At 56.0% G+C, this 23068-nt stretch overlaps 1 protein-coding gene, 4 non-coding genes and 1 pseudogene across 5 annotated transcripts; all 6 read left to right on the top strand.

Annotated features, from left to right (window-relative positions):
- The first annotated feature begins 362 nt into the window (after positions 1-362).
- Positions 363-554, top strand: LOC142791396 (U2 spliceosomal RNA). The gene has a single exon (XR_012890190.1). It is a non-coding gene; the product is annotated as a U2 spliceosomal RNA (small nuclear RNA).
- Positions 555-5020: 4466 nt separating this feature from the next.
- LOC142791320 (uncharacterized) lies at positions 5021-7288 on the top strand. The gene has a single exon (XM_075885481.1). It carries the CDS (start codon positions 5722-5724, stop codon positions 6997-6999), a length of 1278 nt encoding a protein of 425 aa, XP_075741596.1. The 5' UTR covers positions 5021-5721; the 3' UTR covers positions 7000-7288.
- On the top strand, positions 7105-7299 carry LOC142791351 (U2 spliceosomal RNA). The gene has a single exon (XR_012890171.1). It is a non-coding gene; the product is annotated as a U2 spliceosomal RNA (small nuclear RNA).
- Positions 7300-9641: 2342 nt separating this feature from the next.
- Positions 9642-9833, top strand: LOC142791395 (U2 spliceosomal RNA). Its single transcript, XR_012890189.1, has one exon. It is a non-coding gene; the product is annotated as a U2 spliceosomal RNA (small nuclear RNA).
- A 3083-nt stretch (positions 9834-12916) lies between these two features.
- LOC142791371 (U2 spliceosomal RNA) lies at positions 12917-13091 on the top strand (annotated as a pseudogene).
- Positions 13092-15433: 2342 nt separating this feature from the next.
- Positions 15434-15625, top strand: LOC142791394 (U2 spliceosomal RNA). Its single transcript, XR_012890188.1, has one exon. It is a non-coding gene; the product is annotated as a U2 spliceosomal RNA (small nuclear RNA).
- Positions 15626-23068: the final 7443 nt, after the last annotated feature.

Here is a 23068-nt window from a genome sequence, read left to right as displayed (position 1 = left end):
GCATCAGTTTTTAAAACAAGTGCTGTAGCATCTCTCGCGACATGCCTGATAATGTTCGCCGGCAAGCATTTGGTGTGACGTCATGGGCGCATAGAGAGTACGCATGCAAGCAAGCACGCGTGGCTTCGACCTCTGGGAAAAAGAAGGTTTCAGTTTTAACATGTTTGTAAGCGAAACTAGAAACTTCAAGCGGACTGGGGATAAAAGCAATGCCGTGAAGCCAGCGCTGCCGCTGTCGGTGCACAATGCTGGTTGTGCATGGGTGGACGTCGGAATTGCTTTGCTACTGTTTGCCCGGCTTTTGGCCAGAACTAAGTACGAGGTGTGAAAGAATGGATTTTAATTACGTGCTAATGAATTGCATCGCTTCTCGGCCTTTTGGCTAAGATCAAAGTGTAGTATCTGTTCTTATCAGCTTAATATCTGATACGGATCCTATTTGGATCCAAGATATTAAACTTATTTTTGTGATGCGGCGGAGTGCTTGAAGCTTGCTTCACCTCCGCCACGGGTTGGCCCGGTATTGCACTACCTCCGGGATCGGCCCACTCACCCCCTGCGGGGTGAGTTCGACAATAAATTCAATGATAGAAGGAGTGTTCGGATTTACCCATGATACCGGGGTAAACGGCGTGGGTGCGTCGAGTGTCCGAGACGGTGGCGGCACGCCGCCCCGGCTGACGCGGTATTCGCGTGCAGGGAGTGCGCTAGCTGTGTTTACACTTACGATTGCTCTGGGAAAATAAATGTTTCCGTGTGTATTTCATATATGGAGGGTCTCTTTTATTTTGTTATGTTCACACGTACATACTCAAGTTTCTTATTTTTTTTAACATTCCTACTCATATTAATAAAACTATTGAGGAAATTATCATTACTGTTTCGGAGGAAAGCTAGAAGTGTGTATACGATGTGTATGCATGTGCGATGTGTATGTATGTATGTGTGTAGAAGTGTGTATGTATGTGCCAAGCTATTTCCGCTTTTCGAATTCACCCGTTTCGCAACGAAAAATAAAAAAGCCTCTAGAAAATGGGGTTTGGTTGGTGTTTCTGTTTACAGTTGCAGTGGCAAGCGAAGGCATTTTTATTTCACATCTTCACGCGGCGTCTGAACCTGAAGACGCGTGCTCTCGCCACGTCTACGCATCTACACTATTCCCCATCACAAATTAAAATCGCAAAGAACGCCACAGGACCCACTCCGCACACACCTGCTGTACGGTGGAGCGGCAAAGCCCCGATGTGCTTTTCCTATGTCCACTGACCTTTGGGGTTTGACGTCCCAAAACCACCATATGATTATGGGAAAATTTCGACCACCTGGGGTTCTTTCACGTGCACCCTAATCTGAGCACAGGGAAATGCAGCCGCCGCGGCCGGGATTCGATCCCACCACCTGCGGGTCAGCAGCCGAGTACCTTACGGCCATCAGACCACCACGGCGGGCATCGCCTTGTTGATCAAACACTTCATTTCTGAACACCATCTCATACCAGCTCATCCACCGTTGGCTCTCGTTAATTACAACGAACATCCTCGCACGCTCACCTCAATGGAATTGCCAGTTGCTGGAAGTTCCAAGGAAATTGCGCACTAGACGTACGGACGCACCACGCACGTACCTGAAGCGACGTGGACCCCAGGACGCGTGAGATCACGCCCCGGGCGCGCTTTGCCTCCGTACCCACTCGTCACTCCTCACAGCTTCACTAAGCCGAGTATGTAGAAGTCGAAGAAGCAGAACAACAAACCAGCCAATCCCCCACAGTGGGTGTGAGCCACAAGTGAAGGTCAACAAAAACAAGCAACACCAGCGAGCGCAGTGACGAAGCTATCGTAATGGGGCGAAATAATCCACGAATATGGCTGCACGTTGACGCACGGTCGCATTTGTGCAACCACCCGTGTCTCCCGAAGACCGTCTGTCGCGAGTCTTCGACGAAAAGCGCAGGCGAGTACTTCTCCACTGATTTCCGCGACCACTTGACGACCGCCTTCGGCCGCCTCATGTCCGTCCGGCACGATCGACGGAGCGCCGCACCAGCGCCTCGTACACGCCACCATAGCACTCCTACCCCTCGGAATCAGCAAAACTCGGACGTTTTCGACCACGACAGACAGAACCTGCCGGCCCGTTGAACGCTTGAACGACATCGCAGCGGCAAGTCGCACACTCACGTTCCGTCACCCTCTGCCACATGATCCTTCATTCACCGGCTTCACAACCAACCCACGCGGTAGACGTTTCGCACGCATTCCCGGGTCTGCCTTTCACGGCAGGACCTTCGTCGACCTCGGTGCGGTGTTCCGACACGTCGGAACTTGCAAGGCATATGTTGAGCGTGCTGAAGCAGCCAAAGGCACCACCTTTTCACCTTTTTGCCGATGATTGTGGGCGTCGTTGCAGAGGCGTTGCTTGGGCAGCCGGCGTAGAAGCCATGTTGGATGGGTGACGTATTCACATTTTGCACAATCATTTTTTTTTTTTTTTTTCCTTCCAGACTTTGGTGCTCGAGTTGGACATGTACACTATGCATCAGTTTTTAAAACAAGTGCTGTAGCATCTCTCGCGACATGCCTGATAATGTTCGCCGGCAAGCATTTGGTGTGACGTCATGGGCGCATAGAGAGTACGCATGCAAGCAAGCACGCGTGGCTTCGACCTCTGGGAAAAAGAAGGTTTCAGTTTTAACATGTTTGTAAGCGAAACTAGAAACTTCAAGCGGACTGGGGATAAAAGCAATGCCGTGAAGCCAGCGCTGCCGCTGTCGGTGCACAATGCTGGTTGTGCATGGGTGGACGTCGGAATTGCTTTGCTACTGTTTGCCCGGCTTTTGGCCAGAACTAAGTACGAGGTGTGAAAGAATGGATTTTAATTACGTGCTAATGAATTGCATCGCTTCTCGGCCTTTTGGCTAAGATCAAAGTGTAGTAATCGCTTCTCGGCCTTTTGGCTAAGATCAAAGTGTAGTGGTGGCTTGACCGCCCTGCACTCCCTGATCTTCGTAGAGGCAACCGGATACCCGCCCGGTTACAGCGGTGTCTTTCTCCCTCTCCCTCACCCACCCCTCGTCCACTGCTGCTACTCGGATTCGGCCGCCTCCTGCTGCCTGCCTGCCGCTCTGGTGTTGCTGCCCTGGACCGGCCGCCCTGGATTTGCTGCCCTGGACCTGCTGCATCGGTCCTGCTGCCCCAGGACCTGCTGCCCTGCCTGGTCGTGCCTGCTGCTCGGTCCTGCCTGCTGCCTGCCGGTGCTGCGCCTGCCGTCCTGGACCTGCCGCAGCTGCACTCGGGCGCCTCCCTGGCCCTGCCATGGTCGCCGTTGGCCACCCCGTCCTCGCCGAGGCCCCCTGGCCCTCACGCCTAGCGTGGCAATAGGGTCATGGCCTCCGGGGGTCCAACCGTGGACGCCAGCGAGGACGACGGCGACCCCCCTTGGCAGGAGCGCCAGCCTGTGCGCAACGGGAGTACACTTGTAGTGTACCTCCCCGTGCCTCCTGCCATCGAGTGCTGCGAGCTCGGCTGCGGGGCCACTTACAACCCGGCCTCATGGACCTCTCGGCGGCAGTCCCTGGAGCGGCACCTGGAGGCGGAGCACGGAACCAGAATAACGAGCACCTCATATATCTGCTCGTTATGCGGCGACGTGCTGGGCCAAAGACCAATGGCCCATGTTAACAAGTGCCTGGCCAACGTTCCCACCACCGCCCCTTCCCAATGCTTCCAGCACCAATGCGAAAAGTGCCCAAGGTCCTTCCCCTCAAGGAAGGGCCTTCACAACCACCAACAGTGGCACTTGAGGGAGGAGGCGAAGCAGGCCAGGCAAAACGTCGCCGCGGGTGCTCCGCCCCAACAGCCGCCCGCCAGCGCCACCGGCTCTACCAGCCCCCACCAGCAGGCCTCGCCCGGACGTGCCGCCACTCCGGGGGCACCCTCAGTGGTGGCCCCCTCCCCCTTGCAGAGTGGCGCCGGCTCTTCGCCGGGCGAAACGGAACAGCAGCAGCAGGCCACCGCCTCATCCACCCAAAATGCCGCCGCAGGACCCTCTACACAGGAGGTCCTGCCTACCCCCCTGCCAAGCGGCGTTGAGGATGCGGCGGGCAGCCCAGCAGACCACCGGGCAGCACGACCGAGTTCCCCCTCGGAGGAATACTGCGGTCCTGCAGAGGGGGAGCCTCCAGAGCAGACTGCGGGGCGAGCCATTGGGAGCCCACCACCACCTTCTCCCGAGGCGATGACACCCCGCAGAGTCGACCAACACAGCAACAACACATATGGAACCCGGGAGGAAGTGGCCGAATCCGCCGGACCAGAGAGTGCCTGGGTCTTAGCCGAGATGACGGCGGAGCTGCGGGCACTAAGCCGGTTGCCCGTATCTGAGGAGGAGTGGGCGCGGTTCGAAACCATCCTAGACCGCGCAGAGGCAGCCATTACTGACCACCTGAGGCTGCCCAATCGGGACTCGCGCCAAACACCATCTCGGCGCGAGATTAACCCCGATAACCCCTCCCAGATACAGGCTCTCTACAGGAGGAACCGGCGCCGAGCCGTCCGGCTGATTGTGGAGGGCCCTTCACAGCTGTGCCCCATTGACCCAGGCACGCTTCACGACTACTTCACCCGCCTCTGGTCCCCGGTAGCAGTGGACACAACAATACTCAGGACACGAGCCCCCACCAACGAAGAACTGGACCTGTGCCCCTTCTTGGATGAAGAAGTCGCAGCCAAGCTCCGGAGGTGCGAGAGTACAGCTCCGGGAGAGGACCGCCTCACTTACAACCACTGGAGGCAGGTAGATCCTGAAGGGCGGTACCTTGCGGCGGTATTCAACGTCTGCCTCAAGTACCGTCGCACACCCCGGAGCTGGAAGTCGACGAGGACGATCCTCATTCACAAGAAGGGCGACCGCGAGGACCCCACAAACTGGCGACCCATTGCCCTTGGTCGAACGATCGCCAAACTGTATGCCGGATGTCTCACCACCCGGCTGCAGCGGTGGTTGGGCGACCATGCGGTATTGTCCAGGTGTCAGAAGGGCTTCCTGCCGCACGATGGGGTGTTCGAACACAACTTCGTGCTGCAGGGACGCCTGGACGACGCCAGGACGGGAGGTGGGGAACTGTGCGTGGGGTTCCTTGACTACGCCAACGCCTTCGGCTCGGTCGCACATGAGGCCCTCGTCGACGCTGTCCGCGGCGCCGGCGCGGGGGAGCCCTTCGCGGAGATCGTGGAGGAACTCTACCGCGCCAACACCACCTGCGTCGTGGCAGCTGACGGCACCACGGAGCCCATCGCCATCGGAGCGGGCCTACGCCAAGGCTGTCCCCTGAGCGGCCTGCTTTTCAACCTAGTGGTGGATCCCATCATCAGAGCAGTGCAGGGAGACGATAGGCAACACAACATCCTTGCCTACGCCGATGATCTGACGCTGCTCGCCGGGGATCCCGCCACCTTGCAGCGCCACCTCAACGTGGTGACGGCCCTTTCGGACCCGCTCGGGCTGCGGCTGAAGCCCGCCAAGTGCCGCACCCTCCACCTGTCCGGGCGCTGCCCGGTGGGCACACGGCCCACCACTTTCACCGTGGGGAGCGTCCCGGTCCCGGCACTGGCGGACTTCGAGGAGCACCGGTTCCTGGGGCGTCCTGTGGGGTTCCGGGTGCTACCGGACCAGACGACGGTCGACGAGGCCATCCATCTCGGCAGACGGCTGCTCTCCTCCATGCTCACCCCATGGCAGAGGCTGGATTCTATCAAAACATTCCTATATCCAGCCCTCGACTTCGCCATGCGGGTGGGTCTTGCCGGCAAAGGAGAGTGGCATCGCTTGGACGAGGAGCTTCGCCCGCTGATCAAGAGGACCCTGTACGTGCCGGCAAGAGCATCAAATGAATATGTGTACGGAAGTGCACAAGCCGGCACTGCAGGAATCCCTCTTGCGGCGGAGCTCAGCGACATCTGCCGAGTGGACGGGGCCTTCAAGCTCCTGTCGTCGACCGATCTGGAGGTCCGGGAGCGAGCGAGAGAGGAGCTCAACCGGGTGGTGTCGAGGCGGCTGAGGCGACCGGCGGACACGGACGACACCGAGGCCTACCTCTCAGGCGAAACGGAGGGTGACTTCCGGCAGACTGCGACCCAGCTGCAGTCTGTCTGGACGGAGGCACGCAAAGCCTCTCGTCGCCTTTCCGTCGCCTGGGAGCTTCTGGACCAGGGTGTCCGCATTACCTGCGGAGAGGCCACCGTGTCAGCGCGGAACCGCAACAAGCTCATCAAGATCCTTCGGGCCATCCTCAACCAAGACCGGGACCGTTCTCTCCAGGAGAAGCCGTCCCAGGGCAAGACGATGGCGTGTGTGGCGGCGGACCCCGCCAGTTTCCACTTCATGAGGTCCGGCCGCTACACCCGCTTCAAGGAGTGGCGCTTCATTCACCGCGCTCGGCTGAATCTCCTCCCCCTGAACGGCGCAAGAACGTGGGTGCCCGCAGCTGACAAGAGATGCCGACGCTGCGGGTACGAGGAGGAGACCCTGCCGCACGTTCTTTGCCACTGCATGCGGCAGAGCCGAGCCATGACGGAGCGCCACAACGCCATCGTTGCGCGCCTCAAGAAGGCGGCCCTGGGGCGGTTCACCGTCATCGGGGAGAACCAGCAGGTCGGCGTCCCCGGCTTGCGACCCGACCTCGTCCTGGCCCGTGGTGAGGAAGCCCTAATCCTGGACGTCTGCTGTCCCTTCGACAACCGTTTGCAGGCGTTCCAGGAGGCTCGGAGGGTCAAGGAGGAGAAGTACGCCCCTCTAAAGCGTCATCTCCTCCAGCGGTTCCAGCGCGTCTCCGTCGATGCCATCATCGTTGGCTGCCTCGGCTCGTGGGACCCGGCCAACGATCGTGTCTGCCGCAGGATTTGTCCCAAGAACTACCTGCGGACTATGAAAAGACTCTGCGTGTCAGACACGATCGCCGCCTCTACTGACATCTACCGTGGACATATAGGCGTCTTGTAAATAGTTGTGTCCCCCTTTTTTTTTTTTTTCTTTTCTTCCGAGAAGCGATACTGCATTTGTCATACACTTTTATCCATTAGCCTTTGCCATTTCCTGTGATGTTCCATAACCATTTGTGTTCTTTCTGTAATAAGTATAATAAACAAATCTGTTCTTATCAGCTTAATATCTGATACGGATCCTATTTGGATCCAAGATATTAAACTTATTTTTGTGATGCGGCGGAGTGCTTGAAGCTTGCTTCACCTCCGCCACGGGTTGGCCCGGTATTGCACTACCTCCGGGATCGGCCCACTCACCCCCTGCGGGGTGAGTTCGACAATAAATTCAATGATAGAAGGAGTGTTCGGATTTACCCATGATACCGGGGTAAACGGCGTGGGTGCGTCGAGTGTCCGAGACGGTGGCGGCACGCCGCCCCGGCTGACGCGGTATTCGCGTGCAGGGAGTGCGCTAGCTGTGTTTACACTTACGATTGCTCTGGGAAAATAAATGTTTCCGTGTGTATTTCATATATGGAGGGTCTCTTTTATTTTGTTATGTTCACACGTACATACTCAAGTTTCTTATTTTTTTTAACATTCCTACTCATATTAATAAAACTATTGAGGAAATTATCATTACTGTTTCGGAGGAAAGCTAGAAGTGTGTATACGATGTGTATGCATGTGCGATGTGTATGTATGTATGTGTGTAGAAGTGTGTATGTATGTGCCAAGCTATTTCCGCTTTTCGAATTCACCCGTTTCGCAACGAAAAATAAAAAAGCCTCTAGAAAATGGGGTTTGGTTGGTGTTTCTGTTTACAGTTGCAGTGGCAAGCGAAGGCATTTTTATTTCACATCTTCACGCGGCGTCTGAACCTGAAGACGCGTGCTCTCGCCACGTCTACGCATCTACACTATTCCCCATCACAAATTAAAATCGCAAAGAACGCCACAGGACCCACTCCGCACACACCTGCTGTACGGTGGAGCGGCAAAGCCCCGATGTGCTTTTCCTATGTCCACTGACCTTTGGGGTTTGACGTCCCAAAACCACCATATGATTATGGGAAAATTTCGACCACCTGGGGTTCTTTCACGTGCACCCTAATCTGAGCACAGGGAAATGCAGCCGCCGCGGCCGGGATTCGATCCCACCACCTGCGGGTCAGCAGCCGAGTACCTTACGGCCATCAGACCACCACGGCGGGCATCGCCTTGTTGATCAAACACTTCATTTCTGAACACCATCTCATACCAGCTCATCCACCGTTGGCTCTCGTTAATTACAACGAACATCCTCGCACGCTCACCTCAATGGAATTGCCAGTTGCTGGAAGTTCCAAGGAAATTGCGCACTAGACGTACGGACGCACCACGCACGTACCTGAAGCGACGTGGACCCCAGGACGCGTGAGATCACGCCCCGGGCGCGCTTTGCCTCCGTACCCACTCGTCACTCCTCACAGCTTCACTAAGCCGAGTATGTAGAAGTCGAAGAAGCAGAACAACAAACCAGCCAATCCCCCACAGTGGGTGTGAGCCACAAGTGAAGGTCAACAAAAACAAGCAACACCAGCGAGCGCAGTGACGAAGCTATCGTAATGGGGCGAAATAATCCACGAATATGGCTGCACGTTGACGCACGGTCGCATTTGTGCAACCACCCGTGTCTCCCGAAGACCGTCTGTCGCGAGTCTTCGACGAAAAGCGCAGGCGAGTACTTCTCCACTGATTTCCGCGACCACTTGACGACCGCCTTCGGCCGCCTCATGTCCGTCCGGCACGATCGACGGAGCGCCGCACCAGCGCCTCGTACACGCCACCATAGCACTCCTACCCCTCGGAATCAGCAAAACTCGGACGTTTTCGACCACGACAGACAGAACCTGCCGGCCCGTTGAACGCTTGAACGACATCGCAGCGGCAAGTCGCACACTCACGTTCCGTCACCCTCTGCCACATGATCCTTCATTCACCGGCTTCACAACCAACCCACGCGGTAGACGTTTCGCACGCATTCCCGGGTCTGCCTTTCACGGCAGGACCTTCGTCGACCTCGGTGCGGTGTTCCGACACGTCGGAACTTGCAAGGCATATGTTGAGCGTGCTGAAGCAGCCAAAGGCACCACCTTTTCACCTTTTTGCCGATGATTGTGGGCGTCGTTGCAGAGGCGTTGCTTGGGCAGCCGGCGTAGAAGCCATGTTGGATGGGTGACGTATTCACATTTTGCACAATCATTTTTTTTTTTTTTTTCCTTCCAGACTTTGGTGCTCGAGTTGGACATGTACACTATGCATCAGTTTTTAAAACAAGTGCTGTAGCATCTCTCGCGACATGCCTGATAATGTTCGCCGGCAAGCATTTGGTGTGACGTCATGGGCGCATAGAGAGTACGCATGCAAGCAAGCACGCGTGGCTTCGACCTCTGGGAAAAAGAAGGTTTCAGTTTTAACATGTTTGTAAGCGAAACTAGAAACTTCAAGCGGACTGGGGATAAAAGCAATGCCGTGAAGCCAGCGCTGCCGCTGTCGGTGCACAATGCTGGTTGTGCATGGGTGGACGTCGGAATTGCTTTGCTACTGTTTGCCCGGCTTTTGGCCAGAACTAAGTACGAGGTGTGAAAGAATGGATTTTAATTACGTGCTAATGAATTGCATCGCTTCTCGGCCTTTTGGCTAAGATCAAAGTGTAGTATCTGTTCTTATCAGCTTAATATCTGATACGGATCCTATTTGGATCCAAGATATTAAACTTATTTTTGTGATGCGGCGGAGTGCTTGAAGCTTGCTTCACCTCCGCCACGGGTTGGCCCGGTATTGCACTACCTCCGGGATCGGCCCACTCACCCCCTGCGGGGTGAGTTCGACAATAAATTCAATGATAGAAGGAGTGTTCGGATTTACCCATGATACCGGGGTAAACGGCGTGGGTGCGTCGAGTGTCCGAGACGGTGGCGGCACGCCGCCCCGGCTGACGCGGTATTCGCGTGCAGGGAGTGCGCTAGCTGTGTTTACACTTACGATTGCTCTGGGAAAATAAATGTTTCCGTGTGTATTTCATATATGGAGGGTCTCTTTTATTTTGTTATGTTCACACGTACATACTCAAGTTTCTTATTTTTTTTAACATTCCTACTCATATTAATAAAACTATTGAGGAAATTATCATTACTGTTTCGGAGGAAAGCTAGAAGTGTGTATACGATGTGTATGCATGTGCGATGTGTATGTATGTATGTGTGTAGAAGTGTGTATGTATGTGCCAAGCTATTTCCGCTTTTCGAATTCACCCGTTTCGCAACGAAAAATAAAAAAGCCTCTAGAAAATGGGGTTTGGTTGGTGTTTCTGTTTACAGTTGCAGTGGCAAGCGAAGGCATTTTTATTTCACATCTTCACGCGGCGTCTGAACCTGAAGACGCGTGCTCTCGCCACGTCTACGCATCTACACTATTCCCCATCACAAATTAAAATCGCAAAGAACGCCACAGGACCCACTCCGCACACACCTGCTGTACGGTGGAGCGGCAAAGCCCCGATGTGCTTTTCCTATGTCCACTGACCTTTGGGGTTTGACGTCCCAAAACCACCATATGATTATGGGAAAATTTCGACCACCTGGGGTTCTTTCACGTGCACCCTAATCTGAGCACAGGGAAATGCAGCCGCCGCGGCCGGGATTCGATCCCACCACCTGCGGGTCAGCAGCCGAGTACCTTACGGCCATCAGACCACCACGGCGGGCATCGCCTTGTTGATCAAACACTTCATTTCTGAACACCATCTCATACCAGCTCATCCACCGTTGGCTCTCGTTAATTACAACGAACATCCTCGCACGCTCACCTCAATGGAATTGCCAGTTGCTGGAAGTTCCAAGGAAATTGCGCACTAGACGTACGGACGCACCACGCACGTACCTGAAGCGACGTGGACCCCAGGACGCGTGAGATCACGCCCCGGGCGCGCTTTGCCTCCGTACCCACTCGTCACTCCTCACAGCTTCACTAAGCCGAGTATGTAGAAGTCGAAGAAGCAGAACAACAAACCAGCCAATCCCCCACAGTGGGTGTGAGCCACAAGTGAAGGTCAACAAAAACAAGCAACACCAGCGAGCGCAGTGACGAAGCTATCGTAATGGGGCGAAATAATCCACGAATATGGCTGCACGTTGACGCACGGTCGCATTTGTGCAACCACCCGTGTCTCCCGAAGACCGTCTGTCGCGAGTCTTCGACGAAAAGCGCAGGCGAGTACTTCTCCACTGATTTCCGCGACCACTTGACGACCGCCTTCGGCCGCCTCATGTCCGTCCGGCACGATCGACGGAGCGCCGCACCAGCGCCTCGTACACGCCACCATAGCACTCCTACCCCTCGGAATCAGCAAAACTCGGACGTTTTCGACCACGACAGACAGAACCTGCCGGCCCGTTGAACGCTTGAACGACATCGCAGCGGCAAGTCGCACACTCACGTTCCGTCACCCTCTGCCACATGATCCTTCATTCACCGGCTTCACAACCAACCCACGCGGTAGACGTTTCGCACGCATTCCCGGGTCTGCCTTTCACGGCAGGACCTTCGTCGACCTCGGTGCGGTGTTCCGACACGTCGGAACTTGCAAGGCATATGTTGAGCGTGCTGAAGCAGCCAAAGGCACCACCTTTTCACCTTTTTGCCGATGATTGTGGGCGTCGTTGCAGAGGCGTTGCTTGGGCAGCCGGCGTAGAAGCCATGTTGGATGGGTGACGTATTCACATTTTGCACAATCATTTTTTTTTTTTTTTCCTTCCAGACTTTGGTGCTCGAGTTGGACATGTACACTATGCATCAGTTTTTAAAACAAGTGCTGTAGCATCTCTCGCGACATGCCTGATAATGTTCGCCGGCAAGCATTTGGTGTGACGTCATGGGCGCATAGAGAGTACGCATGCAAGCAAGCACGCGTGGCTTCGACCTCTGGGAAAAAGAAGGTTTCAGTTTTAACATGTTTGTAAGCGAAACTAGAAACTTCAAGCGGACTGGGGATAAAAGCAATGCCGTGAAGCCAGCGCTGCCGCTGTCGGTGCACAATGCTGGTTGTGCATGGGTGGACGTCGGAATTGCTTTGCTACTGTTTGCCCGGCTTTTGGCCAGAACTAAGTACGAGGTGTGAAAGAATGGATTTTAATTACGTGCTAATGAATTGCATCGCTTCTCGGCCTTTTGGCTAAGATCAAAGTGTAGTCCTACCTCTCGGGACTACATTTTTGGCCTTTGGGCCGGGGTTGGATGCCCCCCCTTGAGGGGGGACAACCCTTTTCACTCTTTTTTTTCTTTCTCCTCTCGCTTCTCTTTTCCCGCTTCCTTCTTACGCTTGCGGTGCATCCAAACCGGGCTCCCTCGGGAGCTGACTGGGCAGTTGCACCGCAACTTATACGTTCTTCCCCTGTCCTGAGGTTAGGGCGTGGGTCTGAACCCACCCCTGACCGCCTGGCCTCTCCAGCAGGACTGTCTGGGGTCTTTGGACCCGCGAAGGTGTTATGCCTGCGGGATCCACTTGCGGCCTCTCTTCGGGGTGCGGCAGCAGGGGAGTGACGCTCCGCGGTGGGCAAAAGGCTCACCCCGCTATCACCGCTGTATTGAGCTATAAGCTCTGGGGTCGCTTGCTTAGCTGGCGGGTGGTCGCCCAAGGCGGCCTTCCCGACTAAGCCCAGGGTACCCCGGCCCTGGGTGGACGTGCAGCCCAGCCCCTGCTCTGCCGGCCTGCTCCAATGCAGCTCCACCATGGCTCTAAGCCATGGCGACTGGCCAAGCCCTTTGGTGAGAAAGGGTGGACGCTGGGGCAGCCGGTAGGGCGCCGCACCCTTGGTCAGGCCCGGTGGTCCCGGAGGTCCGGGCGGCCTTTGATCGGGCCAGCAAGGCCGAGACTTCTACTTCCTCTCTTGTGTGCTGCCTCTTTTGACAACCTCACTCTGTTCTTATCAGCTTAATATCTGATACGGATCCTATTTGGATCCAAGATATTAAACTTATTTTTGTGATGCGGCGGAGTGCTTGAAGCTTGCTTCACCTCCGCCACGGGTTGGCCCGGTATTGCACTACCTCCGGGATCGGCCCACTCACCCCCTGCGGGGTGAGTTCGACAATAAATTCAATGATAGAAGGAGTGTTCGGATTTACCCATGATACCGGGGTAAACGGCGTGGGTGCGTCGAGTGTCCGAGACGGTGGCGGCACGCCGCCCCGGCTGACGCGGTATTCGCGTGCAGGGAGTGCGCTAGCTGTGTTTACACTTACGATTGCTCTGGGAAAATAAATGTTTCCGTGTGTATTTCATATATGGAGGGTCTCTTTTATTTTGTTATGTTCACACGTACATACTCAAGTTTCTTATTTTTTTTAACATTCCTACTCATATTAATAAAACTATTGAGGAAATTATCATTACTGTTTCGGAGGAAAGCTAGAAGTGTGTATACGATGTGTATGCATGTGCGATGTGTATGTATGTATGTGTGTAGAAGTGTGTATGTATGTGCCAAGCTATTTCCGCTTTTCGAATTCACCCGTTTCGCAACGAAAAATAAAAAAGCCTCTAGAAAATGGGGTTTGGTTGGTGTTTCTGTTTACAGTTGCAGTGGCAAGCGAAGGCATTTTTATTTCACATCTTCACGCGGCGTCTGAACCTGAAGACGCGTGCTCTCGCCACGTCTACGCATCTACACTATTCCCCATCACAAATTAAAATCGCAAAGAACGCCACAGGACCCACTCCGCACACACCTGCTGTACGGTGGAGCGGCAAAGCCCCGATGTGCTTTTCCTATGTCCACTGACCTTTGGGGTTTGACGTCCCAAAACCACCATATGATTATGGGAAAATTTCGACCACCTGGGGTTCTTTCACGTGCACCCTAATCTGAGCACAGGGAAATGCAGCCGCCGCGGCCGGGATTCGATCCCACCACCTGCGGGTCAGCAGCCGAGTACCTTACGGCCATCAGACCACCACGGCGGGCATCGCCTTGTTGATCAAACACTTCATTTCTGAACACCATCTCATACCAGCTCATCCACCGTTGGCTCTCGTTAATTACAACGAACATCCTCGCACGCTCACCTCAATGGAATTGCCAGTTGCTGGAAGTTCCAAGGAAATTGCGCACTAGACGTACGGACGCACCACGCACGTACCTGAAGCGACGTGGACCCCAGGACGCGTGAGATCACGCCCCGGGCGCGCTTTGCCTCCGTACCCACTCGTCACTCCTCACAGCTTCACTAAGCCGAGTATGTAGAAGTCGAAGAAGCAGAACAACAAACCAGCCAATCCCCCACAGTGGGTGTGAGCCACAAGTGAAGGTCAACAAAAACAAGCAACACCAGCGAGCGCAGTGACGAAGCTATCGTAATGGGGCGAAATAATCCACGAATATGGCTGCACGTTGACGCACGGTCGCATTTGTGCAACCACCCGTGTCTCCCGAAGACCGTCTGTCGCGAGTCTTCGACGAAAAGCGCAGGCGAGTACTTCTCCACTGATTTCCGCGACCACTTGACGACCGCCTTCGGCCGCCTCATGTCCGTCCGGCACGATCGACGGAGCGCCGCACCAGCGCCTCGTACACGCCACCATAGCACTCCTACCCCTCGGAATCAGCAAAACTCGGACGTTTTCGACCACGACAGACAGAACCTGCCGGCCCGTTGAACGCTTGAACGACATCGCAGCGGCAAGTCGCACACTCACGTTCCGTCACCCTCTGCCACATGATCCTTCATTCACCGGCTTCACAACCAACCCACGCGGTAGACGTTTCGCACGCATTCCCGGGTCTGCCTTTCACGGCAGGACCTTCGTCGACCTCGGTGCGGTGTTCCGACACGTCGGAACTTGCAAGGCATATGTTGAGCGTGCTGAAGCAGCCAAAGGCACCACCTTTTCACCTTTTTGCCGATGATTGTGGGCGTCGTTGCAGAGGCGTTGCTTGGGCAGCCGGCGTAGAAGCCATGTTGGATGGGTGACGTATTCACATTTTGCACAATCATTTTTTTTTTTTTTTTCCTTCCAGACTTTGGTGCTCGAGTTGGACATGTACACTATGCATCAGTTTTTAAAACAAGTGCTGTAGCATCTCTCGCGACATGCCTGATAATGTTCGCCGGCAAGCATTTGGTGTGACGTCATGGGCGCATAGAGAGTACGCATGCAAGCAAGCACGCGTGGCTTCGACCTCTGGGAAAAAGAAGGTTTCAGTTTTAACATGTTTGTAAGCGAAACTAGAAACTTCAAGCGGACTGGGGATAAAAGCAATGCCGTGAAGCCAGCGCTGCCGCTGTCGGTGCACAATGCTGGTTGTGCATGGGTGGACGTCGGAATTGCTTTGCTACTGTTTGCCCGGCTTTTGGCCAGAACTAAGTACGAGGTGTGAAAGAATGGATTTTAATTACGTGCTAATGAATTGCATCGCTTCTCGGCCTTTTGGCTAAGATCAAAGTGTAGTATCTGTTCTTATCAGCTTAATATCTGATACGGATCCTATTTGGATCCAAGATATTAAACTTATTTTTGTGATGCGGCGGAGTGCTTGAAGCTTGCTTCACCTCCGCCACGGGTTGGCCCGGTATTGCACTACCTCCGGGATCGGCCCACTCACCCCCTGCGGGGTGAGTTCGACAATAAATTCAATGATAGAAGGAGTGTTCGGATTTACCCATGATACCGGGGTAAACGGCGTGGGTGCGTCGAGTGTCCGAGACGGTGGCGGCACGCCGCCCCGGCTGACGCGGTATTCGCGTGCAGGGAGTGCGCTAGCTGTGTTTACACTTACGATTGCTCTGGGAAAATAAATGTTTCCGTGTGTATTTCATATATGGAGGGTCTCTTTTATTTTGTTATGTTCACACGTACATACTCAAGTTTCTTATTTTTTTTAACATTCCTACTCATATTAATAAAACTATTGAGGAAATTATCATTACTGTTTCGGAGGAAAGCTAGAAGTGTGTATACGATGTGTATGCATGTGCGATGTGTATGTATGTATGTGTGTAGAAGTGTGTATGTATGTGCCAAGCTATTTCCGCTTTTCGAATTCACCCGTTTCGCAACGAAAAATAAAAAAGCCTCTAGAAAATGGGGTTTGGTTGGTGTTTCTGTTTACAGTTGCAGTGGCAAGCGAAGGCATTTTTATTTCACATCTTCACGCGGCGTCTGAACCTGAAGACGCGTGCTCTCGCCACGTCTACGCATCTACACTATTCCCCATCACAAATTAAAATCGCAAAGAACGCCACAGGACCCACTCCGCACACACCTGCTGTACGGTGGAGCGGCAAAGCCCCGATGTGCTTTTCCTATGTCCACTGACCTTTGGGGTTTGACGTCCCAAAACCACCATATGATTATGGGAAAATTTCGACCACCTGGGGTTCTTTCACGTGCACCCTAATCTGAGCACAGGGAAATGCAGCCGCCGCGGCCGGGATTCGATCCCACCACCTGCGGGTCAGCAGCCGAGTACCTTACGGCCATCAGACCACCACGGCGGGCATCGCCTTGTTGATCAAACACTTCATTTCTGAACACCATCTCATACCAGCTCATCCACCGTTGGCTCTCGTTAATTACAACGAACATCCTCGCACGCTCACCTCAATGGAATTGCCAGTTGCTGGAAGTTCCAAGGAAATTGCGCACTAGACGTACGGACGCACCACGCACGTACCTGAAGCGACGTGGACCCCAGGACGCGTGAGATCACGCCCCGGGCGCGCTTTGCCTCCGTACCCACTCGTCACTCCTCACAGCTTCACTAAGCCGAGTATGTAGAAGTCGAAGAAGCAGAACAACAAACCAGCCAATCCCCCACAGTGGGTGTGAGCCACAAGTGAAGGTCAACAAAAACAAGCAACACCAGCGAGCGCAGTGACGAAGCTATCGTAATGGGGCGAAATAATCCACGAATATGGCTGCACGTTGACGCACGGTCGCATTTGTGCAACCACCCGTGTCTCCCGAAGACCGTCTGTCGCGAGTCTTCGACGAAAAGCGCAGGCGAGTACTTCTCCACTGATTTCCGCGACCACTTGACGACCGCCTTCGGCCGCCTCATGTCCGTCCGGCACGATCGACGGAGCGCCGCACCAGCGCCTCGTACACGCCACCATAGCACTCCTACCCCTCGGAATCAGCAAAACTCGGACGTTTTCGACCACGACAGACAGAACCTGCCGGCCCGTTGAACGCTTGAACGACATCGCAGCGGCAAGTCGCACACTCACGTTCCGTCACCCTCTGCCACATGATCCTTCATTCACCGGCTTCACAACCAACCCACGCGGTAGACGTTTCGCACGCATTCCCGGGTCTGCCTTTCACGGCAGGACCTTCGTCGACCTCGGTGCGGTGTTCCGACACGTCGGAACTTGCAAGGCATATGTTGAGCGTGCTGAAGCAGCCAAAGGCACCACCTTTTCACCTTTTTGCCGATGATTGTGGGCGTCGTTGCAGAGGCGTTGCTTGGGCAGCCGGCGTAGAAGCCATGTTGGATGGGTGACGTATTCACATTTTGCACAATCATTTTTTTTTTTTTTTCCTTCCAGACTTTGGTGCTCGAGTTGGACATGTACACTATGCATCAGTTTTTAAAACAAGTGCTGTAGCATCTCTCGCGACATGCCTGATAATGTTCGCCGGCAAGCATTTGGTGTGACGTCATGGGCGCATAGAGAGTACGCATGCAAGCAAGCACGCGTGGCTTCGACCTCTGGGAAAAAGAAGGTTTCAGTTTTAACATGTTTGTAAGCGAAACTAGAAACTTCAAGCGGACTGGGGATAAAAGCAATGCCGTGAAGCCAGCGCTGCCGCTGTCGGTGCACAATGCTGGTTGTGCATGGGTGGACGTCGGAATTGCTTTGCTACTGTTTGCCCGGCTTTTGGCCAGAACTAAGTACGAGGTGTGAAAGAATGGATTTTAATTACGTGCTAATGAATTGCATCGCTTCTCGGCCTTTTGGCTAAGATCAAAGTGTCGAGTTAGCTGTCTCTACGAGTCCTCGCGCGAGTCCCGGGGTCACGTCACGTCGGCGTCGGCCCCCGGGCCCTCTCGGAGTCGAGTTCCAAAGCCAGTGCAAGCCCTTCGCCGCCGCCGCCTCGTGCACGCGGCTGCCACCCTTGGGTTTCGGGCCTTCCCGCCCGGAGACCCTCTACATGCCAGGTCAAGCCAGGCCCCCGGTCCGCCCCTGCTGCCCCGGAGCTCCTAGCTGCGACCCCTGCCACCACCAGACCTTAAGCGGCCCCCGCCTCGGCTGAGCCGCCGCATACCAGTGTGCAGCTCGTCTGCACGTCACGAGTCGTCCCAGAGCCTCGCCCCCCCCGGCAGCTTGCGGGATCCGCCTACCAGCATGGCCATGCCATTTGAGCTCCCGGTAAGGGAGAATTGTTTTATGTTCTCGGCGCCCGAGGGCGACGTTTCTGTTGACGATTTGATTGACGCGGTCGAAAGAACCGCCGGCGACGACAGTGTGTTTGTGCTCCAGCACATGGGGGGAGCAAAATTCCTAGTGTGCACGCGGAACGCCAGTCAGGCGACGAGGCTAATGGTGGCAGAGGGGTTCGAAGTTAACAGCGTGAAGGTGCCGGTAGAGGCAGTCGGGCCGCCGGTGACGTACGTGAACGTCTACCGTTATCCGGCTTTCCTGCCCGACGAGGTCCTCAGTAACGCTTTAGCCCAGTTTGGCAAGGTCAAGAGCATCTCCTTTGCCACCTTACCCTCTCGCCAGACTAAGTTGAACGGGGTCAGGTTAGTTAAGATAGAAATGAGCCGCCCCGTTCCTAACTTTTTGACAATCGCTGGGCACAGAGTAATGTGCGAATACCGGGGGATGCGGCGCGTGTGCGCGCGCTGTGGCGAGTCTGGGCATATGGCAACCGCGTGTACCACCGCCTATTGTAAACGATGTAGCTCTTTCGGCCACGAGACGGAGGGTTGTAGTGCAGAATGTAAGCGCTGCGGTGGTCAGCACGGTACCGCGGAGTGCTTCCGCAGGCGCTCTTACGCGTCGGCAGCCCGCGGTTTCCCTTCCTTGCCTGACCGCGCTACAGCCCCTTCCCAGTTACGCAGCCCCGCTTCACCAAGGGCAGTTGGCTCCTCCTCGCGCCTGCAGGTGCTCTCGCCCAAGTCGTCATCCCCCACGACTACGAAGGGCCCCCTTTCTGAGGAGCGCGATACGAGCTCTGACCAGGTCACAGACAGCGGCGGAACTACCACCTTGACCGCAACGGTGGAGGAGACGCGGATGAAGGCTTCTACCGCGCCCGCCTCATCCTCCGACACGGAATCGAGCGATTTTGAAACCGTGTCGACTCCATCGTCACCCCTCGCGTCACCCGCACACCCGCTGGGCGAGGTTGTTTGCCAAAGTTTGCCTGTTGCACCGGAAGCGTCGCCCGATGCCCCTGTGCTGGATGCGGCAAGTTCCCCCGACCCGAAAGCACCCGCGAACGCGCTGGCCCCAGTGACCCCCGAGGACCTGAAACCCCAAGCCCAAGACCCCGCCCGGGACGAGGTACCCATAGTAAGCCGCGGGTTTTACATGCTTCCCGGCGATCGAGACGGCGACAGGACCACCCTTCTCCCTCCCTCCGTTCCCTCAGCGCTACGCCCAAATACGACGGCGGACCAATCGGCACCCGGCCGCGAGCAGCGAACCCGCTCGCGCTCCCGAAGGCGGAAAGACGACGTTGAGACCGCCCGCCACAGGACTCCTAGCAAGGAGCCAAGGCAGCGCCGACCCGGGCCTGAAGGGCGGAGCAGCGACAGCGATGCTCCCCCGCACGCAAAAGCGAAGAAGCTCGACACAAACAGCGCCGGCAAAGGGGAGCCCCCCCCCAAACCTGCTGGCCCCCAACATTGAGTATGCGCCCGATCTCTGCCCTCGCCGGCTGCGTAGCTTCCCTCTCCTCACCCGCTCTCTCGCAGCCTCCTCCTTTCTTTCGGCGCCGTATGTTTCCCCCTCTCCGTAGCGCCGGCGCGCGCTGCTTCCTCCTTTCCCCCTCCGCACTCCGTCTGTCGTTACGTCACGCTAGCCGATGACGCCACTGCGATTTGCAACTTGGAACGTTCGCGGGTTTCGCAACCGAGTCAAGCAAAGCGCTGTGGTGTCGTTCGCCAAGAACCAGGGCATCGACCTTCTGTTCGTGCAGGAAGCCAACTTTAGGACCCCTCTCGACGTGACCCTTTTCCGTCGTAACTGTCAGGTCGAAGGGTTTTTTTCCCTGACGAATGCCAAGGCGTGTGGCGTCGGCGTGATTTTCGTCTCGGGCCGTTACCGGGAAAAGGCGCATTGCGTGTTCGGAGCAGACGGACGAACCCTCCTACTCGACTTATTTATCGACGGGAGGAAGTTTCGATTCACTAACGTCTACGCACCCGTCACGCGTTCGGACACCAATCGGTTCTTCCGGGACCTGCACGCTTACCTTCTCGAGCCCCTTCCCCACGTGGTCCTCGGCGACTTTAACTGCGTCGTCGACACCACGAGGGATGTAAGAGGCCCGGGGCGCGGTGGCTCATCCTACCACGCCAAGGAGCTCACCAAGATTCTACGACACCTCATGCTCACGGACGCCTGGGTCCACCACCACGGTGATGACTTTGTACCAACCCGCACGTCAAGACACACAGAGAGCCGGCTAGACCGCATTTATGTCCCAGACATGCTGCTTCCCCTTGTCATCTCGTGCGAGGTCCTCGCTCTGCCGAACACCCTGGTGAAGTCATCGGACCACGCCCCAGTGGTAGTAACCGTGAAAGCGAAGCCGGGTGCCCGGCGGCGCGACGCAGCCTGGCGCCTCGACCCCGTGATCTTGCAAGACGATGAGTGCGTCGCGCGCATTAGGTCTCGGCTGGAAAGTTCGCTCCTGGCTTCCCCCTGCGCATCCCCGGCCGATTGGGACGACCTGAAGGCGACGTGGCGGGAACTCCTGCAGCAGGAGGGTAGCGCACGGAAGAAGCGTTTAACAGCAAGACTGAATGAGATCCTACGCAGAATCCGGATTATCCAAAGTGCTGACGCTCTCACGACTTGCACTCGCGACTACTTGGACTCACTCATGGTCCAACACAACAGGCTGCTCAGTGCGACCGCCAAGGGAACCCGAGCGGCGCGAGCCGTCCCGGGCGATCCGTCGGACGCGGACTTGCGCGAGGTCAGTGGGAACGGGTCGCTGCGCATCTCGGAAGTGTTGCGCCCCGACGGCACACTTACTTCAGACCCGGTAGAGATCGAGGCCACATTTCGCGACCACTTCAAGGTGGCCTTTAGCGAACCCGACCCGAGCGAAGTGCAGCCCGACCCCGCCCTCGACAAGGCCTTATTCAAGAACCTCCGACGCCTCGAAGTCGACGAATGCGTGACCCTATGCGCTCCCGCTTCACTCGACGAACTCCGCCAGGCAATCAGGTCAATGTCGCCCAACTCGGCGCCAGGCATCGATGGCCTGACAGCGGGGTTCTACATGACCTTTTTTGACGTCCTTGGCGCCCCCCTTCTGCACATCGTCAACCTGGTACTGGGGGAGCGTGCAAAGCCGGCCTCCTTCGGTGCGGGACGGATCGTCCTGATCCTTAAAGACGGTGCGCCCCCGAACGACCCGTCATCTTGGCGCCCGATCACCCTACTTAATGTAGATTATAAGATCGTGGCGGCCATAGTAAACAACAGAACGAAGGTTTTCCTGCCGGACTTGATCGCTCCGCACCAGTCCTGCGCTGTCCCTGGCCGCTCTATGTACACCAACCTAACGTTGACCAGGGATGTGTTCGAGTATGCCTCCCACAAGCGAGTCGCTGGGGCCTTCCTCTCCCTGGACCAGGCTAAGGCCTTTGACAGGGTGAGGCACTCCTACCTGCTTGGAACGCTGGCCGAGTTTGGTTTCCCGGAAGAGTTCGTCGCGGTCATCGCGCTCCTTTACCAGGACCTGCAGTGCTGCGTAGCTGTGAACGGTGCCACGACCGACTCTTTCCCGTACACAAGAGGTATCAGGCAGGGGTGCCCGTTAGGCCCGACCCTTTTCGTCCTTTCCATCGAGCCACTCATAACATCTGTGGCCAGCGACGAACGCATCAGGGGCCTGCCACTAACGGGCCTGGAGGAGTTGAAGATCCTGGCCTTCGCGGACGACCTCTCACTCTTTCTAAGAGATGCACGCAGTTTCGTTCGCTTCCGCCAGGTATTCAGCACCTATGCCGCCGCATCGGGAGCAAGGCTAAACGAAGCCAAGAGTAAGGCCTTGCTCTTTGGCCCTTTTCCGGCTGAGGCTATTGGGACGATCGAGGCTGTCTCTGCTGTGAAAGTCCTGGGAGTGCTATTCACCTGCGAGGGTGTGGCGGCATCCACCTGGCGTAGAGTGATAGACAGGGCCCACCTACTTATTGAACGCGCCAAGCTCTCCGACCTTACCCTGCGTGACAAAGCCGTAGCGGTGAAGACCAGCATCTGCGCCCTCGCCTCCCACGTTAGCCGAGTGACCACCATGCCCACCAGAATTGCGAACCACCTCAACCAGCTCATAACAGCTTTTATGTGGGATGGCAACCCCCCGCCAGTCAAGCGCCACCTTCTGCAGCTCGCACCGAGCGAGGGAGGACTTGGCCTCCCCCATGTCCAGACCACGAGCAAGATCCTCGCCTTGAAGACCGCCCGTGCGCTAGCGCAGAAGAGCGACTATGCGGGCAGGGGTTTACTCCTCTACTGGAGCAGCGCGGGCAACGACTGGCTTGAAGCGGGTGGCCACTCCGGACCCTTTGCCGAGTCGCCCTCCCCCTTTTATAGGGTGGCGGCAGCGACTATGCGTATGCTCGCAAAGGAGGTCCCTGGATGCGAGATCGAGTCCGACCCGCCAGCCAGACTGGTCGAGACACTCACGGCCCACCAGCTCGACGAAGACGACAAGCGACGTGCCAGGCGAGCGATGCGAGAAATCGCCACGTTCAGTCGAGACACCCCCCGCGAGGTCCAAGACTTCCTTTGGAAACGGGCGTGGAACGTCCTCCCCACGAGGCAAAGGTTACACCATTTCGGTATCGTTCCCGACGC

The sequence above is a fragment of the Rhipicephalus microplus genome, unplaced genomic scaffold (genome assembly GCF_043290135.1).
Source record: "Rhipicephalus microplus isolate Deutch F79 unplaced genomic scaffold, USDA_Rmic scaffold_165, whole genome shotgun sequence".
NCBI lineage: Eukaryota > Metazoa > Arthropoda > Arachnida > Ixodida > Ixodidae > Rhipicephalus > Rhipicephalus microplus.
This window is presented reverse-complemented; position numbering and strand designations above follow the sequence as displayed.